Raw genomic sequence first — 24,035 nt, forward strand, 5'->3', positions numbered from 1 at the left:
CAGAAGCGTTTCCTACGTCTACTCCCCCTGCCATCTCCTCCTATTTCCACAGGGGCTTTTCCTGCTTTTCAGCTTGGCCAAATTTAGGAAGTACTGATGTAACTAGGCACTGAGTGGAAATAAAGAGAAGGGTGTGTGTTTGTGTGGGGGGTGGGGGGGTGGGGGGGTGGGAGGTGGTGTCAGAGGCATAAGAGGACTGGTAAAGGGAAGGATTTCTCCCTCCCCTTAGTGGTAACCTGAGCCTAGAACCTGCTGATCTCTGGGGTATAAATAATCCCCTAGTGAACTGGCAGACACCCTGGGAAGGGGGTAGTGTTTAATGCCAAGATCACCCGCACACATACACTTTCCCAGTCCCAGGCCAAGGAAAGAGGCAGGTGAAGTGGGCAAAAAGACCTTTATTTACAGGAAGGGGAGATGGGAATTCCAGCATCCAGGGGTCCCAGCTTTAAATGACAGGGAAGAACAGCATTATGTCTTCTTCTGCTGTCGACCTATACAGGTAGGAAAAATAAGAAATAGGTCTGTATTTGCTTTGATCCTGCTCTTGCTTTGATCCCGTTCAGGAGAATAATCTTTCTTTGGTTGTTTCCTCCCCAAGAACTCCTGGGAAGATAGCACCTTAGAACATCTACCTTCTGGGCTCCCCTATTCCCCTTATAAAACTGCCCTCCGCCTCCCAGGATCTGCTCTCTGGACACTTATATTGCCTAGGGATCTGTGTGGAAGTAATTTCATCAGAGAGATGAGGGCAGGCAGGAAGCCAAGCTTATGGACTGGAAAGAAATGCAGAAGGCGAGAGCTTGCTCATGTATGAGATCACGGAATAAGGGATAGACAGCCCCTACATTCCATTGGTATATAGCCCTGCAATGACAAGATGTCTAAAGGAAGCACATTAGCTGGACTGTCTGAATGATTTACTGAAGGACATGGACTAAGTCCCAAAGGATAAGAAATGACTGGGTTTTGATCTGTACAGTTGAAGGGAGATCACAAATCCATCAAAGGCTCAATGTGTACAGGAAGTACCTTATCCACTACTTGGTTAGCCACTCAAAACCATCTGTGGAAAGAGCATGGCTCCTCAAATTTCTGTTGGAATTTCCTGAGTCAGCCACTTACTGAATTTAATGTAGGAAGAACTAACCCTGAAAGGTCCCCTCCTCCCTCCAACTCAGTGGTCACTCACGTAATTCATTGTTGCGGGTAACTGCTCGAGCTGCCCGAGCCCGAGGTCCTTGCTGTGTGAAATGGTATCCAAATCGTACTATAGATGGACAGTGCTCCAGCATGGCAGCCATCTCCATCTCTACAGCATCACCTGGCCAGTGACGCTGGAAGGTTGAGGGCAGGGGCAGGGGTCATTGACATGGAGGGAATAGAGGCCCTTCTGGTCATTGACTATCACCCGCTCTGGTCATTGACTATCACCCCAAGGTTACTGGCATCTCTGAGAGGTCGGGAGTAAGGGTGTTCCAGAGCTGGGATAGTCGAGGGTGCCATCTTGATTCTTTAGGGTTTGGGAAAGAGGAGATGTCTTGGAGGATGGTATTAACCTGGTTATCCACCCTTAGCTCAGTAAGTGTGGAATTCTCCCGAACAGCCTTTAGCACAGCCATGAGCCCTGCACTACTGATGAAGTTGGATTCAATGTTGAGGCTCTGAAGGCTCCGATTCTCCCGCAACATCTCAGCTATAGCCTGAAGGACAGGAACGTGGGGTGGAGTGAGCAAATGTCACTGGGAGCAGAATGAACGAGGAGTAAATGGAAAACAAGTCTCTGGGAGGGATACTGGAGGACAAGGAAGGCAGAGTGGAGCCCAGTGAGACAAAATGAGAGGAAAAAAGGAACATAGTATAGTTCTTGAGGAGAGAGGGGTTTTGTGTAACTCATAGACTCATAGACTTTGAGCTGGAAGGTACCCTAGAGGTCATGAGTCCTTTCATTGCTATGGCCTGGGTCAGTTCTCAGGCTGGGGAGAAACATGCCATTCTGGGAAGAGAATAGGTTGGTTCTTGTGTGATCCCTTCATCTTTTCAACTGTAAAATGGAGTTGGGACTAGAGTACCTCTGAGATCTTTCCTTCTAACCATATAAGCTTATGATTTCATGTATTTGGCGGTAATAAGAATGGGGAGACGGGACAATTAAGGGGAAAGGAATCCAGGGGTAGGGTAGGGGGTATACTTCGGGGTTCAAGCTGAGATGAGAGGAATGTAATTAAGATAAGTCCCCAGGACTCACATTGGCTACAGGGTCACCACTTCGTGTAGCTACTAGGCTGAACCTCCGGACATAGGTATTCCCCTTCATTGCCTGGCACAGCTCAGTAATAGTGGGTGCCGCAATGTCCTATCAGTCAGAAAGGAGATATTCAGGTTTCTCTCCTTAATGAGGCCTTCTCTTGGAATGAATCATTTTCCTTGGGGGTGGAATCAAATCTAGCACCTGCATATTATTGAGGTTCACCTCCTCCAGCCCCTGGTCATTGCTCTGAATCCTCTTCAACGTCTCCTCAATGTCCGTAGGGTTTGGTGGTTCATCTGGTACTGGCTTGTATTTGTCAGGCTGTACCACACCTAGAAAGTGTGGAGAGGAAGGGGGAATCCCCCATGTTCCCCCATCCCTGCTACCGTACTATTCCTGTTGGCCCTTATGCCCACCCTTCTGTCCTCACTGCAGTAGCCCCCCTGGTTTTCATGCCAAGCACTTAGCATACACTTACTGGTGATTCCTTCAGTGTTGCAGATTTCTCCACTGCAGATGGCATCGTAGTACTGTTTGTTGCTCATCAGTGTGTACATCCCCAGAATGGCTAGAGGATAGTAATGGGAACACATGGGAGAAGGAGGAGGAGTGATAACAATATACCTCCCACACATCTTCCTGGCATTGAGTCTGGGGGCAGGGGAGGGGAAGAAGATGTGGCCTCAGCCTAGCCAGGATTGATAACTCCTCTCGTGATTAGCCTAGGATGTTTCCTAGCCCCTGTCCCACACCCTATTAATTCAATGTTTTCTTCTTTCCCCACATGCCTCATGACCAGTCCCACCTCTTTTGACCCCAGGTTGCCCACCTGCAATGTCACACATTTCAGCATCTGTGGCTTTGGCCAATGCCTCCTCTAACTCAGGTTCCAAAGTGATCTGTTCTTCCGCAGGGATTTCCCTCTTAGGTTGGATGAATGGTTTCCCTGGCAGAGGGATGGAAGTCAGCAAAGGGAAACATTTTTTCTAGCCTATAACTTTGGTTTCCTGCCTGCCCTCACCCTCCCTACCCAAGCTCCGGCATTTCCTAGGTCCTCTATAAGAAGATCTGGGTCTCCTGTCAGGCTGGGTATTGGCAACGCCTAAACTCTGGTTAGTACAGAGGAGTAAATGCCTAGAGTCTAGAATGTCAAGATACGTGGGACTCAGAGCTGAGAGGAAAGATGGCTTTCCTGGGAAAAATGGAAGACTTAGAGAATAGCATCTCTGGGTCTCTATGGCAACAAGAGGGAGGAATTCAAGGTCTGGATGTTGGGATTTCTCTTCCTCTAACCTCCAGTGGAGTAGTACTTCACAGAACCCAAGGAATATGGAATGGCTGGACTACAGGGTTTGCAAATGGGAATGATGGGCCTGAGGGAGAGGGGGGAAATGGGGACTTGTGAATGATACAGAATGAAGTAATAGCAGGGTGAGAGGCCGAGTGCCCCACTAAGGTTCTTGTACCCTTCTTCTCTCCTGTGAAGGGCACCAGGTCATCTCGCTCCTTAGTCTCCAAGGCTTGCCGTTCCAGGTGCTGCATCAGGGCTTCCCGGTCCAGGGGCCCTGTAGGGCTCTTCTTTGTCTGGTCACGTTGCCTGAGCCCGGCTGGCAGGAGCATGTTCTTGGGAGGGAGTAGGAGTAGGGGGGAAGTACCAGCTCAGACTCCCCACCCCCAAATTTGGGACACCCTTAGGGTTCCCTGAAGCCTCTTTAAATCCCCCTTCTGACCCCCTCGGTCTCTGGGATTCCCCGTCCCACCTCCCTAGAGTCTAGAACCCTGAAGGACGTTCTTCAGGTCCCCACTGTGTAGACCATCTTCCCGTCCAATGGCCTTACTTCAGGGTCCATTTCCTGTAGCTCAGCGTCCAGCTGCTCCAGCTCCTCGGGGCTCAGGCTTCTCAGGATCTCATCTTCATCAATGTCCTTATACTTTTCCAGTTCTTTCCGGTAGGATGACATGGTGTTCCACAGAGCCTAGGAAACATGGGGGAATTGTTGGACCAAGAGAGATGATGGGCGAAGGAAGGGAAAGTGACAGGATGCTTGGGGGAGGCAGGAGGCAGGAGGCAGGAAGAAGTGACGGCTTTCCCTCCCTGCTTCTCCAGCTTCCTTTTAGCCCAGATGAGGATCCCCAGCATTCAGGCTAGTACCCTATGGGAAGGAGCCCTGGCAGCAGCCCACACACCCAGCCCACACCCTCGCCGCCCGTCAGCACCTCTCCTGCCCCTCTCCCCCCCAACACAGCTGCTTGGGGCCCTGGCCAACATCTCTTGGGCCCCTGCCTAGTTCCTATGGAAGGTGGGGGGTGGAGAGCTTCGGGGAAATTCCCCCTCCCCCCTCTCAGTCAATCCAGCCCCTTCCTTCGACAGGCCAGGGAGAGCCTGGAGGGCTGAGGGAATGGCAAGCTGGAGCCAGCTGCTCCTCTTTCCCCAGGCAATGGGGGCAGGCTTGGGGGAGCCCCCTCTGAAGCACAAGTCCTGTGCCTTTCAAGCGTGAGACTTCACAGAGAGCTGGGGCTCAGGGCCGAGGGAAACCCCAGGGACCCCCAGGATGGACCGGGCAAGGAAGCCGAGGCTGGAGGGTCGTGCCTGCCCTTAGCAGAAGGTGACACTGGCCCTCTTTGGGGGATGAGGGAGGAATGGCTTCACGCCTTGTCATTTGGGGTCAGGTTCTTCCAGAAACACTGGGTGGGGGCCTAAGGCGGGGAGGGGAGACATGCCCGCACTTGTGTAGACCACCCAGAACCTCAGTGGTGGAGACACCCTGGGGGCTGGAAAGCCAGCCTGAGTGACGGACGGTGTGCCACACGGACACTGTGCTCCGGACTCCCCGGGGCTCTCCCACCCCTCCCGGGTCCCAGCCAGGCTCCCCCACACCCCGCGGATCCTGGCCGCCCCCTCCCCTCTCACCTCCCCTTCTGTCGGTCTGTCTGCTCTGCCTGGGCACTGGCCGGGCGGCAGGAGGAGCCCTGTGCCGGGGGAGGGGGCAGGGGGAGCGGTGAGCTCAGCATTTTATTATTTTAGTTCTGGCCAGGTGGGGGGTGGGGGTGGGAGATCGCATGTACACCCCCACACACACACCCAGCCCGGCCCCCAGACCCCCTGGTGGCTGGTACTGGCCATGACAACTGCTCTGGCCTGGGCGTCCTGGCTGGCCCACTTAGGACACGCCGGGCACTGAGGACACGGAGGCATAAGAACTACCCGGCCCCTGCCTTCGGGAAGGCCACCCCGATGTGAACTACGTATGGATTATGGATTGACTGGATCGGAAAAATGGAAGGAGGCTGCTGGAGGCCCAGTGGATGGAGCCTGGAGGTCCTGGGTTCCAGTGTGGCCTCAGATCCTTCGGGGCTGCGTGACCCTGAGCAGGTCTCTTCGCTCCCCAGGCTGGCCCTGTCCACTCTCCTGCGTAGATGCTAAGCCGAGGACGGGGAGACCCCCTGAGCGGCCCGGCATCTCCTCCCTCCACAGAAGGCGGGCACGAGGGAGTTTTCCAATTTTTATTAGATTAAAAAATACAGACAGGCCCGGGCAGGTGGCTCGGGGTGAGGGAAGGAGGAGGAGCACGAGAGGGCGAGAGGGCGAGGCGAGGTGACGGCCGCCAGGTCTCCCAGGCCGGCCGGCCTTTCACTTGATGATGATTTTCTGGCGGAGAGCCCGGGGCCCGGGCCCGGGGAGGGGCTCGGGGGGCGGCGGGCCGGGGCCCAGGGCGGAGGCAGCGGGCGGCAGTCCGTGGGCCGTGATGTACTTCTTGTAGGCTTCGCGGATGATCTTGAAGGCTCTGGCCGTGGCGTAGGGGATATCTGTAACGGGATCTCGGTACAGGGCCGGGCGATGGGTGACGGGGCACACCTCCCGCACGGGGATCTTGGGGGGCTTTCCCCTAGGAAAACACTCCTCAAACGTGGCGTCATCGCTGAAGGTGATAAACGTGCGTGAGCACCGCGCAGGGGGCAGCACCGGCCCCGCTCCAGAGTGGGGAGCCACTGCCGACACCACAGGGGTGGGCTCAAGCCTGATGGAGAGGAAGACTATGAGGAGGAGGCAGAGAGGGGGAATGGGGGACCCAACCATGAGGGACAGACGCTGAAAATGGCCAGGACCAGGGGCTCTGCTGGCCAGCCCGGGGACAAGGGGGAGAGAAGGGAGGGGAGGGCCGGGGACAGGGCCCAGGGGGGACCATCCCACTCACCCCTCCACATCCACGTTCTCCTCCTTGGGCCCGGGCTCGGCCAGCAGGGGCACCGTCATGGAGTGGTAGGTGATCACCGGCCCCGGACATTTACGCTTCTTGTGAACCTGCTTCTTCTTGTCCGCCTCCAGCCGTTCATAGTTTTCTGGGAGATGGAGGGGAAGTCAGACCCTCCCTACTGGAGCTCCTCCAGCCAGCTGCCCTTAGCCATCCCTTACTGCCCGCAGCCTCCCTCATGCCTTGCTCCCCCACATCATCCCCAGCCTTCACAGCCTCCTCTTGGGGATATACCGTGGCCACGTCATTCACACAGTCCCGGGTCTCCCCACCTGCACCCCAAACCTCCTGTCTCCGTCCCTGGGTCTTTCCAATTTCTCTCTGCCGTCCTGTCTCCCCTCCACTGCCCCCCAGGCTCCCTGCTGACCCAGGGAACGCAGGTTGAGCTCCTCTGTGATCTTGGCTTCCCTGAGGAGCTCCTCTTGGGTCAGTGGTCGCTCACAGTGCGGACCCTTCCGCCTCCGCGACTGGCCCTGCCGCTCCTGAACCCGGAGGAATGTCTGGCGAGTGTGCTCAGCCGTAGACTGGCGCATTGACTTCCGGCCTGGATAGATGGAGAGAGAAGGGGAGACATTTTGTCACTCAGGACCACCTCCTCCAAGAAGCCCGCCCACTCACATGCTCTCAGCTCCTTTCCCCAAAGCAGCAAATTCCCAACGACACCTTTTTAAAACCCCTTACCTTCCATCTTAGACTTAGTACTGTGTATTGGTTCAAGGCAGAAGATCAGTAAAGGCCAGGCAATGGGGGTTAAGTGACTTGCCCAGAGTCACACAGTTGGGAAGTGTCTGAGGTCACATTTGAACCCAGGATCCCCCAATCTCCAGGCCTGGCTCTCCATCCACTGAGTCACCTACCTGCTCCCCACCCCCATCTATCCCCCTTTTATTTACTTCTTAAATTCTGGCTCTGCTCATTCCTAGCCATGAGGCCTTGGTGACTTGGTGAGCCTCAGTTTCCTCATGTGCAAAATGGAGGAGTTAAGCTAGATCATCTTTTTCTCCTCCATATCCTCTCATCATCCTTCTCTTGATTACCTATGAAGGCAGAGAACTACAGAGCAATCACCTCCACAGAATTAACAGGCAGCCTGCAAATACTTTATGGTTTTCCAGGAGTAAAATATTTATTTTCCTAATTCTGCTGTTATGTAGCTAATCCTAATCTTGTTTCCATTCTCTGAACACAAGGAAATGTGTGCCAGAAGCATGCTGAGAGCCAGAAGAAATTCTGGAATGAAATATTTACTGTGTTTAGTTCACAAGTGGCTCACCCAAAGGAAGAGCCGGCTAAAAGGCATTTATTCTACTGACAAATCTTTGCTCACAAATCAGGCTTTGGCTCTCTGGTGGAAGGAACTGAGTCTCTTCTTCACTTGTTCTTTTTTAAACCCTTACCTTCCGTCTTTAAAATCACTACTAAGTATCAGTTCTAAGGCAGAAGAGTGGTCAGGGCTAGGCAATAGGATGAAATGACTTGTCATACAACAAGGAAGTGTGAGGCTAGATCTGAACCCTGGACCTCCTATCTCCAGGCCTGGTTCTCTATTCCCTGAGCCACCCTGTTGCCCCTTTCACTCGTTCTTTATTGTGTACTCACAGGACACCTCATACATGTAAGCATGGAGTTAACCCTGGATGTATTTTTGGTTCCACTGCAATCCTCTAAGTCTATTTCTGAATGGTGGTGAAAGAGTAGATGGTGGGCTAAGATACACTAAGACAGCCTCCCCCCTCATCCTTTCCAAACAGCCCCCTACTCACTGTCCAGGCCGTCATCCTGCAGCTCCAAGGGTAGCAGTGTCTTCTCCTCCCGTGCCTTCTGGGAGCTGCCTGCGGGGGTGCTTACTTTTCGAGGCCTCAAGCTCTTGATAGGCTCCTGGGGGCAGGTTGGGGTCAGAGAGCAGGGGTTGAGGGGATAAGGAGAAGGAACAAGAACCTGGGGCCTACAGAAGGGAGCCTAGAGACTGAGGGACTTGAGTTGGAATAGGAAAAACCTAGAAGATTGGGGAAAGGCAGCAGGAGCCACTAGAATCTGGGGAAGCTGGGGCTGGGGCAGGCCCTCCCCAAACCCAGGGTCCCCACTCCACCTTGTAGGCCTTGGTGACTACACGACGCTTTCTTCTGGGTTCATCTCCATCCCCATCGCTTGCAGGCTCGTCTCCTTCATCAATGTCAAAATCAGAGTCAACTTCATCCTCTGTGTCTGACTGGTCCCCCTGATATTCATCGTCACCAGATTCCTGGAGGAGGAAGAAAATGGGAATTTGGTCAACACTGTACATGGTCACTCATGGGTTAGGGATATAATTCTTCTTCAGTGGCTAGAGTACTGGGCCTGGAGTCTGAAAGACCTGAGTTCAAATCCAGCCTCAGATTAGCTGCATATCCCTGGACAAGTCACTTAACTTTGACTGTATCAGACTGTATCAGTTTCCTGATATGGGGATAGCAATAGCACCTACATCTCAGGGTTGTTGTGAGGATCAAATGAGAGATTATAAGTAAAGCCTGGCATATAGTAAGTCTATGATCATGCTAAGTACTAACTATTGTTATGATTATGATCATCTCTCCTCCACCAAGAAGACCATCCAGACAGAGTCCACTGGGTGTTCTCCCATCCCCACTTCCAACAATGAGGACTTCTAATTCTGCCTCCAACACCTATTATTTGTGACTTTGGATAAGCTGAATCTCTTCAAGTCTTGGTTATCTACTCTTGAAAAATGCGGACACTGATACCTATCCTGGCTACCCCATCAGGATGAAATAAAATGATGAATAGGGACATGCTTTATCAATATTAAAATTCTTGGAGCAGCTGGGTGGCTCAGTGGATTGAGAGCCAGGCCTAGACATGAGAGGTCCTGGGTTCAAATTGGCCTCAGGCACTTCCTAGCTCTCTGACCCTGAGAAAGTCACTTAACCCCCATTGCCTAGCCCTTACCACCCCTCTGCCTTGGAACCAATACACAGTATTAATTCTAAGGTGGAAGACAAAGGTTTAAAAAAAAAAAGAAATATTACAATTCATCTGGGCATTATCCACTCCCTCTTTTTTTAAACCTTTGCCCTTCTACCTTAGAACTAATACTAAGTATCCATTCCTAAGCAAAAGAGGAGTGGGTCATACAGCTAGTCTGAGGCCATATTTGAACCCAGGACCTCCTGTTTCCAGACCTGGCTCTCTATCCATTGAGCCATCTTCCTGCCCCATTATTTTTTTTTGGAAAGAACACTGGACTTAGAATCCAAGACCAGGGCTTTTGAGTCCAAGCCCTCCTTCTTTAATAATTTAATAGTGTGACCCTGGACAAGCTGTTTAGTCTCTGAGAACTTCCTCATCTATAAAGTGAGTTGACCTATTTCTACTCAATTTCCAAGATTTTTCCCTCTTCTAAACTCCCATAGCTATTTGTACCTCCCTTACATACTCAGCATATTCTACCTTGCATTCATTTTCAGTGTGTGTGTGTGTGTGTGTGTGTGTATAAAAATATAACTGTCTATATGTGTGTACACACACACACATTTTTACTGGTGAAATTCTCCAAGAGACCACACTTGATAGTGCCTTGCAGAGTGTTTGTTCATCACAGGTTCTGAATGCTTGCCAGATGCTCACTGTCAATAGACATTTATTAGGCACCTAATATGTTCATGGGATTAAATGAATAAGACATGGTCTAATCAAGGATTTTACAGGCTGGTTAAGAAGACAGCATATCATAATAATAGCTCATGATCACAGAGGTCTTTTTCACAAAGGTTTACAAAGCAGTTTACATGCACTCTCTTCTTTGATCCTAAAAACAATGTGGCGAGATGGGAAACACAAGTACGGCCACTTTACAAATAAGGAGACTGAGGCTTAGTGAATTTAAGTGATGTGTCTAAGCTCATGTTGCTAATAAGTAGAAAAGCTGAGATTTGGGGGTCTGAAGACCTGGGCTTCTTCTAGTATATCACTGCCTATGAAGAGTGATTAGTAATGAAAGATCACCTTTTATAAGTGCTTAAATAAGAGATATGGACAAAAAGCTTTATGAGATTTTAGGTAGGATACAATCATTAAGGATGGGAGTAACTGGGAATGGCTTCCTAGAGGAAGTGAAACCCAACAAGGAAATGAGAGGGAGAAAGGGGATTCAGGATTCTAGGCACTGGGTTAGCAAAGGTAAAAGCAAGAATGACTTTGGTATAATTATGAGACAAATGATTCAACTAATCTGAGTGAAAGGATCTATGTAGGGAAAAATAAGGATAAAAAAAGGTTGTTAAGAATATATTGTATAATTGGGACATTAATGCATTGCTGGTAGAGTTGTGAACTGATCCAACCATTCTGGATGGCAATTTGGAACTATGCTCAAAGAGCGATAAAAGAATGCCTGCCCTTTGATCCAGCCATACCATTGCTGGGTCTGTACCCCAAAGAGATCATAGATAAACAGACTTGCACAAAAATATTTATAGCTGCGCTTTTTGTGGTGGCAAAAAACTGGAAAATGAGGGTACGCCCTTCAATGGGGGAATGGCTGAACAAATTGTGGTATATGCTGGTGATGGAATACTATTGTGCTCAAAGGAATAATAAACTGGAGGAATTCCATGTGAACTGGAAAGACCTCCAGGAATTGATGCAGAATGAAAGGAGCAGAGCCAGAAGAACATTGTACACAGAGACCAATACACTGTGGTAAAATCGAATGTAATGGACTTCTGTACTAGCAGCAATGCGATGACCCAGGATAATTCTGAGGGACTTATGGTAAAGAACGCTACCCACATTCAGAGGAAGAACTACAGGAGGGGAAACACAGAAGAAAAACAACTGCTTGAACACTTGGGTTGATGAGGACATGATTGGGGATGTAGACCCGAAAAGACCCGAAAAGACCACACCAATGCAACTATCAATAATATGTAAATAAGTTTTGACTGATCACACATGTTAAAACCAGTGGAAATGCGAGTTAGCTGGGGGGGGGGGTAGGGTTTGAGGGGGTGAAGGGGGTAAAGTAAAAACATGAATTATATAACCATGGAAAAATTTTCTAAAAATAAAAAATTTTTTAAAAAGAGAAAAAAAAAGGATATATTGTAGAGAGGGGGCAGCTGGGCAAGTCACTTGACCCCCATTGCCCACCCTTACCACTCTTCCACCTAGGAGCCAATACACAGTATTGACTCCAAGACAGAAGATAAGGGTTTAAAAAAAAAAAAAAAAAGAATATATTGTAGAAAGCCTTGAATGCCAGCCTAAGAAAAGTATTCTTTATCCTGAAAATAACATGAAACATTTGAAAGCTTTTGACCAGAAGGTAGGGTTTGAGAATATGAAAAAGTGTGTTTTAAGGTTAAACTGGTAGAACTTATAGGGAAATTTGTAAAGAGGTTAGACTACAGAAAAGGAAAGCCAGTTAAGAGACTTCCGCAATGAAGGGACAGAGACCTAAGGTAATTCATGAAGGCCTAGGCAAAAAGTGTGAATAGAATGTGACCCAATAAGATTTAGTGACTGATTAGATATGGGAAGAAAAGAAGTCCAGGATGAATACAAGGTTCTGAGCCTAGAAAAGAGAGAGAATAGTGATAATATTAATTGAAAAGCAAGTCTGGAAGAAGAAATGGATTTAGAGGAAAGATTACAAGTTCAATATCAAACATGTCTCTATGTATCTGTGAATAATAGTAGGGAATAGGGTAGGATGACCTTGAGAAAGTCACAGATTTTTTAAACTAGAGTCGTGTTAGAATTAGAAGAAAACCTAGAGCTTCATTTAGTTCAGTGGAGTCAAACTCAAATAGAAACAGAAGCTAGTAAGATCAATGCTGGCACATATTGACCTGGAAAACCATATATTAGCATCATTTTGTTTCATTTTTTTATTTTAATTTTATTTGTTTATTTTTATTTTTTGTCAGTTTTTAAATTTATTTTGTCAAATATTTACAAATTACATTTTTTAAACCCTTATCTTCCAACTTAGAATCAATTTTGTGTATTTGTTCCAAGGCAGAGGGGCAGTAAGCGCTAGGCAATGGGGCTTAAGTGACTTGTCCAGGGTCACATAGGCTAAGAAGTACCTGAGGCCACATTTGAATTTAGGACTTCCTGTCTCTGGGCCTGGCTCTCAATCCACCGAGGCACTTAGCTGTTCCAGCAATTACATTTTAATCTGGTTTAGGCAGAACTTGAGCATGTCTGATACCTCTGATTTAAACTAATCCTTACTCAATGCTGAAATCCCTCTAAAATATCCTCAGCATGTGGATATCCTCTTAAAGAGTCTTCTAATGATAGGAAACTCACTTTTTCACAAGGCAGTCAATCCTTTTTTTTTTTTTAATAACTTTAATTGATAAAAAGAATTCTTATACTGCACTAAAACTTGCCTCCTGCAACTTCCTAGTTTTTCCTTCTGGAACAAAATACAACAGGTTCTGTCTCTCTTCCCTGAGAGATGTTTAAATATCTGAAGTCAAAGCCCTCCCGTAGGAAGATTTTCCAGGCTGAACAAGCCAGTTCCTTCCACTGATGCTCAAGAGATATGGTTTCCATGGTATCCATGATATACTTCAATGGATCTGTTCCCATTTGTCAGTGTCTCTTAAATGTGATTCTCAAAACTGAACCCCCTATTCCTGACCTCAGTGATGACGTCAAAAGAATGACTCCTACAGATTGCTTTGGGATTAGCACCTCCCTCCCTCTGGATACTCTCTTTAATGCCACCTAAAATCAAATTATTTTTTTGGCAGCCATGTCTCAATGATGATTTGCACTGACTTTTCAGTGAATGAAGTAGGGATGACTGTTGGGATAAAGCCCAAGAGTTAGGCTCAAAAAAATTAACTGCACAAAAACAGAATGGGGAAGAGTGGTTACATAAAAGTTCATGTGAAAAAGAGTTGGGGTTTCTGTGAATGTGAGGCTAAATTTGAGTCAATAGTGTAATGTGGCAGCCAATAAAGCTGCCACCATTTTATGATCACTTCAGAGACACAGGGTCTAGAAAACAAGTTCTACTGCAGCCTGCTCAGGCTGTTCAGGTAAGGAGTACCATGTTCAGTCAGGTGTAGTTGAGAAGGTCACTGATCATAAACAGAGGAGCAACTAGGATGGTGGCAAGACTGTAAAACATGCTCAACGTCAATCAGTGAAAGGAAGTGGGACAGTTAGCCTAGAGCAGACTAATGGAGACACGGTGACTGCCTTCAAGTACATGAAAGGCTCTCAGAAGAGAAATTAGATTTGTTTGGCTTTGCTAGAGAAGGCATAAAATCGGAGCAATGAATGCAATATACAGAAAAGCAGATTAATGTTCAGTGCAAAGAAATACTTCCTAACACTCAGAACTGAACTAGAACTGAAATGTGCTTAAGTAGAGGTGCTGAGTTCCCTATCACTGGAGATATTCAATGACCAGAAGGCTGAACAAGCACTTATTGGAAATATTGTGGAGGGGCTTACTACTTGGGTAAAGTTGGACTAGATAAACACCAAGATTCCTTTCTAAATGTGATTCTGTGAAATCTTCTGGAACGGTTTTAGAGGAACTGTTGTTTCATGTGAACTCTCCCATTCTGTACCCATAAAGTTGAAGTTTTAACCCAAGTGCTGTATTTTACATTTATTTCTATTAAATTTCATGATACATCCACAGACCAAAAGTTTTGAACCCTATGTAGGTCATTCAAAGTTTTCTCTTAGTTTAGTGTTACTTACAAATTTGATAATCTACTATCTGTACCTTAATCCACATATTTGATGAAAAATATTTAATAGAAAGAACCTGCTAGTAATTACTATTATGCCAGATTGCCTTCATTTTTAGGTGGTGGAGGTTAAATGACTTTTCCAGGGTCACACAGTTTGGATGTGTCAAGGTCATATTCGAATTCAGGACTTCCTGTCTTTAAGCCTGTCTCTCAATCCACTGAGCCACCTAGCTGCCCCCTATACATAGAATTCTAAGGTGAAAGAAGATAAGTATTGTTATTATCCCTATTTTACAGATGAAGAATTGAAGGCAAGTAGTCATTTTAGTGACTTTGCCTAGGATCATTGCTAGTGTCTATGGCTGGATATGAACTCAAGTCTTCCTGACTCTGGTCCCAGTGCTCTGCCCACTACACTATTAACTGCCTCTTGTTCTTAGTAATTACTATCACTTATTCTCATGCAAATTACATGTTCAGGGTGATCACCACTTTCCTAAGTGTTCACAAACTAATTGTTTAATAATCTCCAAACTGTTTAGGGACCCTTCTTAATCAACTAGCAGGTAAGAACATTCCCCTTGGAGTAAAAAAAAAATCCAAAAATAGAAGACTGAACTGGGCAAGCCATTTAACCTCTTGGAGCCTCAGTTTCCTTTCTGTAGAGATAATACTAGTACCTACTTTCTAGGTCTGATGTGAGGTTTAAATGATAGGATATTTGTAAAGTGCTTCATAAGTGCTAGTTACTAATTAACCTCTTGGAACCTCAGTGTCCAATTTTCTCATCTGTAAAATGGTGAGGATAACAGCATTTATGACATAGGACTAGGTGAGATTCAAATGAGATATTTGTAAAGACTATAATATTTGCACATAGTAAGAGCTATATAAATGTTAACTATTACAATAACTACTATGCATAAGGCGCTTTGCAATCTTTAATATTCACTATAATTTCTCTGGGAATAATGATGATGACAGCCAGCATTTATATAACCTTTTAAGATTTTAAAAGCGCTTTAAAAATATTTTCTCATTTTATCCCCATAACAATCCTGAGAGGTAGGTGCCATCGTGAAACATTTATAAGGCGCTCAGGAAACGCTGGCTATTATCATTCTCCTCTCGGCTGTACAGATGAGGAAACTGAGGCAGGGGGAGGTGAAGTGACTTGCCCAGTGCAACATAGCCAGTGAGTATCTAAGGTTGTTTCGGAACTCAGGCCTAGATGATGGCTCGGAAACGTGGAGGACCCCAAAATACCAGCCTTGCCCTCCCCTCCCGATAACTACCCGTAGGGAAACAGGAAGTGGGGGGGCATCCCTCAGCGCCCCCCCGCCCCTTTTCCAGACCCTTCCGCGCAGCCCCGCCCCCTCCCCGGGCCCAGATCTTGCCTCAGTGAACCCCCCATAAGTGGTCTGGTAGAACTCATCTTCCTCCTCTGCCTCTAAGAGCCCAGACAATCGATTCCCTGCGGTCTTCCGGGGTGCTCGGCCCCCGGCCAAGCTCATCCCTTCTCCGGCCGCAGCCGTCACCAGCGGCAGCCCCCGGCTCGCTCGGCGCTCGGCGTTTTCCGCCTGCCCAGCTTCGTCGCCGGAAAGGGGAAGTCGTCACAGACAGAAACAACCGAGCACCGAGCACTCATTTACTCCTCCCCTCCCCACTTCTCGGCCCCTCCTTTTCCTTGACAGAACCTCGATGGCCCCGCCCCCCACCTTCTGGGGCGGTCCACTTCTCCTCCCTCCACAGCCTTAAGCTCTCCACAGTTTCCAGTAAACTTCTTGAAAGAGGGCTGAGGTCTGAGCCCAAACTGTCTTTGGGCGGTGGCATTAGAACTGGAAGGCCATGTCATTCAGCCTCATTTTAAAGAACAGAAACAGTCATCTAGCAAGTTAATGGCAGGAAGGAACTAGAACCAGTTCAAGGCTTTTGAAGACACAGTCCTTGTCTCACTGGCCTTTCCAGTTGTCTTTGCCTTCAAAAACAAGGAATCAGATAGCCTTCTTTAAGGACTGACTTGTCAACAAAGCTATTAAAAATGATGTGTGGACTATGGCACTATGTTTCTGTGAAATGGTGTGTTAAGAACAACACAAGAGAATGATTCTATTGTGTATATGTCATATATATGTATAAATATATATAACGAGGATGAGAACAGCACCTTTCTCATAGGACTGGTGTGGGACTCAAATGAAATAATATTTGTAAAAGTACCTGCCACATAGTAAGCACTATACTGTAAAAATGTTAGCTATAATTATATATGAGACATTGTGCAATCTTTTGTTTGTTACAACTCCTCTGGAAATACATGATGATAGATAAATAGTATTTATATAACACTTTAAGGTTTGACATATACCAAATATGATAGCTGTTGTTCATCCACTGTGTGCGTATTTGGGTGTGTTTTAAATCCTTACCTTTTGTTTTAGGATCATTTCTAAGGACTAGGGAATGGGGTTAAGTGACTTGGTCAGGACCACATAGCTAGGAAGTATCCTGGGGCCAGATTTGAACCTAAGTCCCCTGACTCCAAGTCTTGACCATCAACTTCATATAGCTTCCACTCAACCTTTGTTTTAAAAAAGAACCAATAACATCAGGGGTGCTCATGATAGATTTAAATGAGGAAGACTTTCACAAAGTTATCAGCCTCACTCTCTCTTTCAGAGTCATCAAAGTCCAGAAACAAGACAAAAGTTATTGGTGATGGCCCAGGATGCCTTGTTAACTTAGATGTTTGAACAAGCTCTAAGCACATCACAGTACCAACTTCATCTGCCTTCATGGCCATTGGAACAAACTATTTTCATCTGTTGATTCTGATAGGGGGAAGTTTTCAGTGCCTGGGATAGTTGTCTTGAGGCCTGTCAGTTACTCTCCATCTAGTTTGACCCATCTGCCATGACAGCCTCTTGGGGACACAGTTGAGTTGGGTGCCAGGTTGACACCAAAGGTGCATGAGCAGCCCCAAAAATAACTTGACAAGTCCTCTCTGAATGCCTCATCTACCCCAAATAATAAATATTATATACATGCATAGTTAATACCAATTTGTGGTTTAGGCAAAAGTCAATTTACTAGAAAGGTTAGAGTAACATAGCAGTTTTATAGAGTATAGTGTTTGTGGATATAAAGCATATAGGCCCTGTTCATTCTTGGTTCTGATTGATTCAATCAAAAAATATTCTTAATTTTAAAAAGCAATTATTTTTAAGTAGGCAAGTCAATGGGTTTGACCCTTATATATGTTAATAAAGATCAAGAGGAAATTGCACAGAACCAAAGAGTTTTAGAGATGAAAAAGATATCACAGTAGACAATCTAGTACAACCTGTAAGGGATAACTAGGTTAGAGTTTAATGCTAAATTTTTTTTCCTGTTGATTTGCTTCCAGTTTATAAGTTTAAAATATTATTGTGAGAGAAAAAAAGAATTCTTAAACTTCTTGCATCTTCTTTGCCCCTGTTCTTAATCCAGACACTCTAAGCTATTCTAGTATCCTGGAAGGTGCTTCTCTAGTAGAAGTCTATGTGTATAAGCTGATATTTATATAGCATTTTAAGCTTTGGAAAACACTTTGAGGCTCTTCAACCATATCAAACTGTCTCATGTGATTTTCAATTCTCTCCATTATTCTTTGAGAGACACCATGCCATTTCCCCTTTTCTAGTGGAAATGTAGATTGGCCCCTTTCCCCACTTCCTGAAGAGTGCAAAGCCAAACTGCCCTACCCTTAGTCCCACACCCTGCCACATCATCGTGTGTTCCTATGTGCTATGCCAGGAATGTTGCTGGGGAAGATCTGGGATATGACTCAAACAGAGAGTTCCAAAGAAGGGGGTGGGGGTGGGGGGGCTGCCTGGATAAGCAACATACTTGCCTCAGCATGAGTCAAGATTGAGAAGGAGGAATCCCTCATTAGATCCTTCTTCATTTCCTGATCCCTCTTATTTTGTTAGGAATATATTATTATTCTATACTGTGGTCCCTTCTCTAGTACACAGAGAAAACCAAGATTTTCTAGCCCAGAATGAAGCTGGAAGACAGAGTTCTTCAGGAAATCTGAATTTTGTCATCCAAATCCTATTCCCTTCTTTATCCAGATATATTGCTGAGGGTGACAGGTTTCCTTCGCGTGGCCAAATGTTGGTCATATTTTGGTTAGATTCATGGAGATCTATCCAACTTTAATTCAGTCTCAGCTTCATTATCAAAACTGCTGGATATAGACGTGAGTCAGAGTATGAAAAGAACCCTAAGCTTCTTAGGAGAACCCTAGGTTCTGGGAGAATTTTCACAGGAATGCAGCAGTCATTTTCAAAATCTCCAATACTCATAGCAGCTCATAAACTCATATCTAACTCTCTCCTTTTTATAGATGAAATAATAGAATCGAGAAAGGTTATGGGCAACTAGGTGGCTCAGTGGATAGAGTGCTGGGCCAAGAGCCGGGAAGATCTGAATTCAAATCAATTCAATTCTCAGACACTTACTAGCTGTTTGACCCTTGGCATATTACTTAGCCTTGTTGAACTCAGTTTCCTCCTCTATAAAGATGAGATGGAGAAGGCAATGGCAAACTACTCCAGTATCTTTACCAAGAAAACCACAAACGGGATCATGAGTCAGATGCAACTCAACTAGAAGACTAACCAAAAAGTTAAATAACTTGGCCAAGGCCACACAGCTAGTCCAAATCTTTCCTGATTCTAAATTCAATGATTTTTTTTCCCCAATGTAGCAAACTTTTTCCTCTTCTCCCCTTTGTACAGCTTGGGTTGGGAAACCTTATATGGGGAAAAGGAGGAGGAACAAAAACAAAAATATAGTACAGTAGGTGGCAGCAGAGAGCAATTACGATAGTTCTTGACTTGGAGGAATACAATAAAGTTCATGGGGTGCATATATGTTTGGGGTGGATGCCCTTGAACATCCAGTGCTGACATTCTTTCCCCAAGTAAAAAAATTAAAGGATTGAAACATTATAGTGGAGATAGAGCTGACCTCGAATATATTTCATCAGGTTTTCTGTTAAGAAGCTTCTGAAAGAGGTATAACAGCTTCAGAATGAGCCCAAAGTATATCGAATGAAAGAATGCACGAAAAGATAAACGTGACGGATAACCGAGGAGGGTGGAGACCTTTTGGACATGGGCCTTAGGGCTCCTCTGAGGTGGGGCTCTAGGAGTTTGACCTGTGTCCTAACTCAAGTTCCTAGACTATCTGTGAATTCTCTTGCAAAGGGCTCTTTCCCTCCATCGGTGACCTTTGACACTGAACGCTAACAGGATCCTCAACTTGTTAGCCCATTCCATAGCCAGACACCCAAACTGACCCACCTAGGCCACCATAGCGTAGGAAGGCCAAGCTGGCGCAGCTTCCCCCCACCCCCACTCCCTCGGCCTCTGGGGATTTGTTAGGGCGTGTGAGGCCAGCGTCATGTGACCTCCAGATGCGCTCAGATTGGTTTCCCCGCCCTTTTGTGCCTGCCCACTGAAAGTGTGGGCTGGAACGCGGGCGAAGTAGGAAGGAGGATAGGCGCATGCGCGCGGCCCGGATTTTCCTAGACACTGAGTGTGGAGCTGCGGAGTTGGACGATAAACAAGTCTGTGGCCATAGTTAGGGATTCGCTCCGCAGGGGACTTTTCACGCCCCCTTTTCCCTTTAGGTGTGGTTCAGCCCGAAGGCGTGGCCAAAGAGGTCCGGACGACACCAAAGAGTTTCCAGGGTGGAGGGGGGAAGGCAGTTCCTTCCGAGATCTTTAAAGTAGAGGAACCCAAAATAAGGGTTGAGTCCCCCTGTACCAGATGAATGGTGCGGTCTTCAGCCGGTCTCGGAGCCGGCGGGACGCATCTGAGGGTGGCCCTAGAGGAGGGGGCACCGGCCGGTGGGGAGAGGAGTCTCTACGCAGCCTAGGGGGCGAGATTCGACGCCGGGAAGGTGAAGAGCCCGACCTGCGAGGAGGCCAGAGCGCCAGGGTGGCGGGGGGAGAGGGGGCTGCCAAGATGGCGTCGTCCTCTGGGTCGTCGTCGGCCGGGAATACCTCCTTGGAGTTGGCGAGTAGCAGCGGCTCCTCCAGCTTCGGTGAGGCTCAGGGGGAGGGGTGAGAGGGCGGGAGGGACCGGAAGAGGGGCTGGAGCTGGGAGCGGGACCCGCCGGGGAGTGGGCTAGGGTCGAGGCCAGAGGGGTGTAGGGGTAGCAAAGGCACCCAGAGCAGGGACTCACTGGTGGAAAAGTTTAAAGTCTGGGCTGGAACCGAGGGGCGCATCTGTATGGGGTGGGGCGCCCAGAGGAAAGCGCATTGATCCCCAAAGGGAACGTGGGGCTCCAAGTGGTTGAAGAGTTCTTGGCCTTTAAGGTGGGTGCTAAGACAGTAGGGGAAAGAACTCGAGGAGTGCAAGAAATTAGTCTCCTAAAGATAAACCAGGAGGCTAAGGAAGGGCCTCGGCTTGCAATGGAGGTGGGGAGGTTAGTTGTTAGGAGATTGGGGGGGGGGTCGAAACGGTGGGCAAAGTGCTTTTGTGGCCTTGGGGAGGGGTCGGGGCCATTGATGAGGTATCGGGACAGACGGAAGAATTTGTTGGGGGGAATTGGAAGTGTGCTGAGCAGCAAGATGTGAGGAGCCCAGAAGGAGAAAAACAGCAGAGTGTATGTGGGAGGGAAAGTGTGTGGTGTTGGAGGAGGAAGGGGATGTGAGTCAGGGATGGAAAAGGAATGGTGCAATGGGCGGGGGGATTGATTAAAAATCTTTAAGAAAACTTTTGGTGAGGGTACTTTCTTTGGAAACATATGGTATGAAATAGGTATTGTTACCATCTCCAGTGAGTTAGGAATGCTGCTGGATGTTGGTTGTTCTACCTAAAATTCTACCTTAAATGTTTGCTGGTGATGTCCATGTTCTGATTGCTACTTTTCATTCCTTCTTACTCCTCTTTCTCCCCATTTTGAATAGATGGGATGTTTTTCAGGCACTTAGCTTTCACATTCTTGGATGGTTTTCAGGGACTTAACTTTCACACTCTTAATAAGCCCAGTGGCTAACTTTAGAGCCTTAGACATCTTATTAATTGGAAATTTTATGTTGCACATATTTTGGGTATTCACTTTAAATTTGAGAGACACTATAAAAATGACTGTTTTTGGACCTCTCTTAGAAGTCTGATCCCCAAGTACAGATGGGAAAAATAGAGAAGATGTATATGGGTCTTTAATCAGACTTATTAGCCAGAAAAACAGGAGGGTCAGTTACTATGGGATTATTTGTGAGAGTTTAATGTTTGTGTTCCAAAATTTTGATTTAGACTTTTCTGAAGAGTTTGACCAGATGGATAGGTTTAACAATAAGGAGGAAACATCTTTTTGTCACTTAATGATGCTTTCCCCACCCCCTTTTCCTGTTACAAAAAATCCTAATTCTAGCCTTCCTCAAATATTACTGTTTAGACCTTACACTTGTGGGATCTTATGTCTTGTGGTCAGCCTTATGTCCTGTCAGCTGGAAGTGTTTTTTTTTTTTTTTTTATTGTGTATGTATTGTTAGCTCTCTTGTTTTTAACCAGAAAATGTTAGATTTGGGTTGTACTTTGTCACACATGTTTCAATGGGCATAAAAATATTCAGCTTAAAATTGTACAAAATTGTACAACTTTTTTAAGGAATTTAAGAATTTGGTATAATTATCACTTTTCTCTCTCATTTATTTATTAGAAATCCTTACCTTCCACCTTGGAATCAATATATATATTGCTTCCAAGGCAGAAGAGTGGTAAGGCCTAGGCAATAAGGGGTTAAGTGACTTGCTCAGGGTCACACAGCCTAAGTGTCTGAGGCCAGTCTTCCCTCTCTCTTTTATCAGGAAAATTATTTAAAAAGCTGTAACCAAACTATTTTTACTTTTATAATTATTTTGCTTCCTATAATGTGTCTGAAAAGTTGAGGTGAGAAGCATGCTTGTGCACAAATGTAATATGCATTTTTCCTTATTTAGATGGGTATAAAGTACTTTTGGTTTTAATCTATTGATTTTTTTTCCCTCCATGCATATATTTTTCAGAAGCTTTGACACTTGATCCTAATGCAAAGTACCTAATAAGAAAGAGATTATGTGTGTGATTGGAGATCTGACTACAGGAATTAGGATGTTGGCATAAATAGGAGATAACTTATGATTTTTTAGATATACATATATGATATGAGAACATTCGGTGAACATAAAATGTATTCTTTTTCTCTGGAATAAATTAATCATTTCTTCACTTTGATGCTCCTCAAATGAAGATAAACTCTGGGATTCCATGAGCAATGTTTTCTAGCAAGACTGAAACTGAAGTGAAGGGAGTGGGGATTTGAGTAACCCTTTGTAGAGGAGCTACTCTTCAATCTATGTGTGTTCCAAAGCTTTAGCATCCCCACCGGGAAAGGCCAGTGTTCAAAAGAAGGTTGATCTCCACCATTATTAAACCTTAGAATTCAATCTCCTCCCTGCTTTTAGATTGTTTGCCCATCAGTCCTGGGCTGTTCCCTAATGATCAGTTTACAAACTGAAATACAGGGTGTCACAAATTATAAGCTGTAATAGTTGCTTAACATCTCTTCCTAGTGGGGTAATTAATTAACATGTTTGAATTTTGGAGAGCCTGGTAAACATCTTAAAGCAGCCACTATTGAGTTCATTCTTATATTTTGTACATGAGCAGGGGCAAGAGTTTGTCATTTTGTTTGAACTTTTTGGTTTGTGTGAGAGATTTTCTCTTCCTCTCCAGTCTTTGTTATTTGGGACAATGACCCATCTTAATAAAATTAAAGATGATGTGTAAGAGCTGACAGTGCAACCATCTGTCACACACAGTATGCAGAGTCTATATCCCAAATCTTTGTTTCCAGTTTTAATTTTCCCCTTTAACTTTCTCAGTCCACGGAGGCACTGAAATATACTACCTAGTCTACAACCTTCACTCCCATTATTGAAAAGTTTCAGATCTTTCCTATTATTAGCTTAATTTGGAAGTTAGAGAAATCTGGTCAGCTGAAATAAACAAAGTACAGGAGACTGAAGACTGACTCCTCTAGAAATGCATTTGATTTCTTAGACATCCATGAAACCGTAGCTTTTTCCTGAAGGACCAGACAAGCAGTCTCATTTGGTGAGCAATGCTTTCTAAACAGTCATCACAACATATGTCTGAAATTGTCATCATTCTCTTTTTTATATCAGGAACACTAAGTGACCTGGAGGTAGCTTCACAGCTGTGTTCTTGATTCCATCTAGTCTACTCTCTAACCACCAAATAAAAAAAAAACTCTGAGGACATGGCACTGGGTCACTTTTGTTTTGGATTTTGCTTTGGGGCTTATTCTTCCATCTATGGCTGTGATGCTTTTGTTCTCTTTAGCAGTATCTAGCCAGTAAACTCTGCTGTAATCTGATAACCTCATAGTGCAGCGCTTCTTGTTGAGGGTGTTTTTTTTTTTTTTCCTGGTTTCATTGTATAGATCATAAACAGTTTCTAGGCTGACCTGACAGATTCTCTCCACTTTCTATTTTTCTTTCTTATGTGTGACAAGAAGTTTAGACTTGAGTGAGCCATCTTGTAATCGAAAGTTAAAGGGGAAAATTAAATATGTAAATGTATATTACCTAGAGTTTAATCAAGTGCAGGTAATTTTAGATCTCATTATTCTGCCTCCAATTCTACAAAAGTAATAAATTTTTTACAAACAGAATTTTGAGAATGGAGAAGTTGTGTGTGTGTGTGTGTGTGTGTGTGTGTGTGTGTGTGTGTGTGTGTGTGT

General features: G+C 45.8%; 3 protein-coding genes across 5 annotated transcripts in view; 1 reads left to right on the forward strand and 2 right to left on the reverse strand.

Moving 5' to 3' along the window:
* Positions 1-380: 380 nt before the first annotated feature.
* On the reverse strand, positions 381-5,244 carry TMOD4 (tropomodulin 4). 2 transcript variants are annotated; one of them, XM_044676152.1, is made up of 10 exons: positions 5,163-5,244; positions 4,090-4,227; positions 3,718-3,874; positions 3,081-3,197; positions 2,730-2,819; positions 2,453-2,583; positions 2,249-2,356; positions 1,560-1,703; positions 1,193-1,337; positions 381-494 (listed from the first exon to the last, which is right to left on the reverse strand). In XM_044676152.1, the coding sequence occupies exons 2-10, from the start codon at positions 4,210-4,212 to the stop codon at positions 472-474; spliced, it is 1,038 nt and encodes a 345-aa protein (XP_044532087.1). In that variant the 5' UTR covers positions 4,213-4,227; positions 5,163-5,244; the 3' UTR covers positions 381-471. The 2 variants fall into 2 exon arrangements, with proteins under 2 accessions (XP_044532087.1, XP_044532088.1); XM_044676153.1 differs by lacking the exon at positions 2,249-2,356 and having other exon boundaries at positions 2,474-2,583.
* Positions 5,245-5,741: 497 nt separating this feature from the next.
* On the reverse strand, positions 5,742-15,812 carry VPS72 (vacuolar protein sorting 72 homolog). Of its 2 annotated transcripts, none has more exons than XM_044672679.1 (6): positions 15,629-15,812; positions 8,594-8,746; positions 8,268-8,382; positions 6,872-7,048; positions 6,448-6,592; positions 5,742-6,270 (listed from the first exon to the last, which is right to left on the reverse strand). In XM_044672679.1, exons 1-6 carry the CDS (start codon positions 15,743-15,745, stop codon positions 5,883-5,885), a joined length of 1,095 nt encoding a protein of 364 aa, XP_044528614.1. In that variant the 5' UTR covers positions 15,746-15,812; the 3' UTR covers positions 5,742-5,882. The 2 variants fall into 2 exon arrangements, with proteins under 2 accessions (XP_044528614.1, XP_044528613.1); XM_044672678.1 differs by having other exon boundaries at positions 5,742-6,307; positions 6,446-6,592.
* Positions 15,813-20,050: 4,238 nt separating this feature from the next.
* The window catches only part of PIP5K1A (phosphatidylinositol-4-phosphate 5-kinase type 1 alpha), a 33,673-nt gene continuing 29,688 nt past the window's right edge, over positions 20,051-24,035 (forward strand). Inside the window, exon 1 of the mRNA XM_044672680.1 lies at positions 20,051-20,327. Within this exon, the coding sequence (XP_044528615.1) occupies positions 20,051-20,327 (277 nt within the window). The remainder of the gene's footprint in view (positions 20,328-24,035) is intronic.

Source organism: Gracilinanus agilis, chromosome 4 (genome assembly GCF_016433145.1).
Source record: "Gracilinanus agilis isolate LMUSP501 chromosome 4, AgileGrace, whole genome shotgun sequence".
Lineage (NCBI taxonomy): Eukaryota > Metazoa > Chordata > Mammalia > Didelphimorphia > Didelphidae > Gracilinanus > Gracilinanus agilis.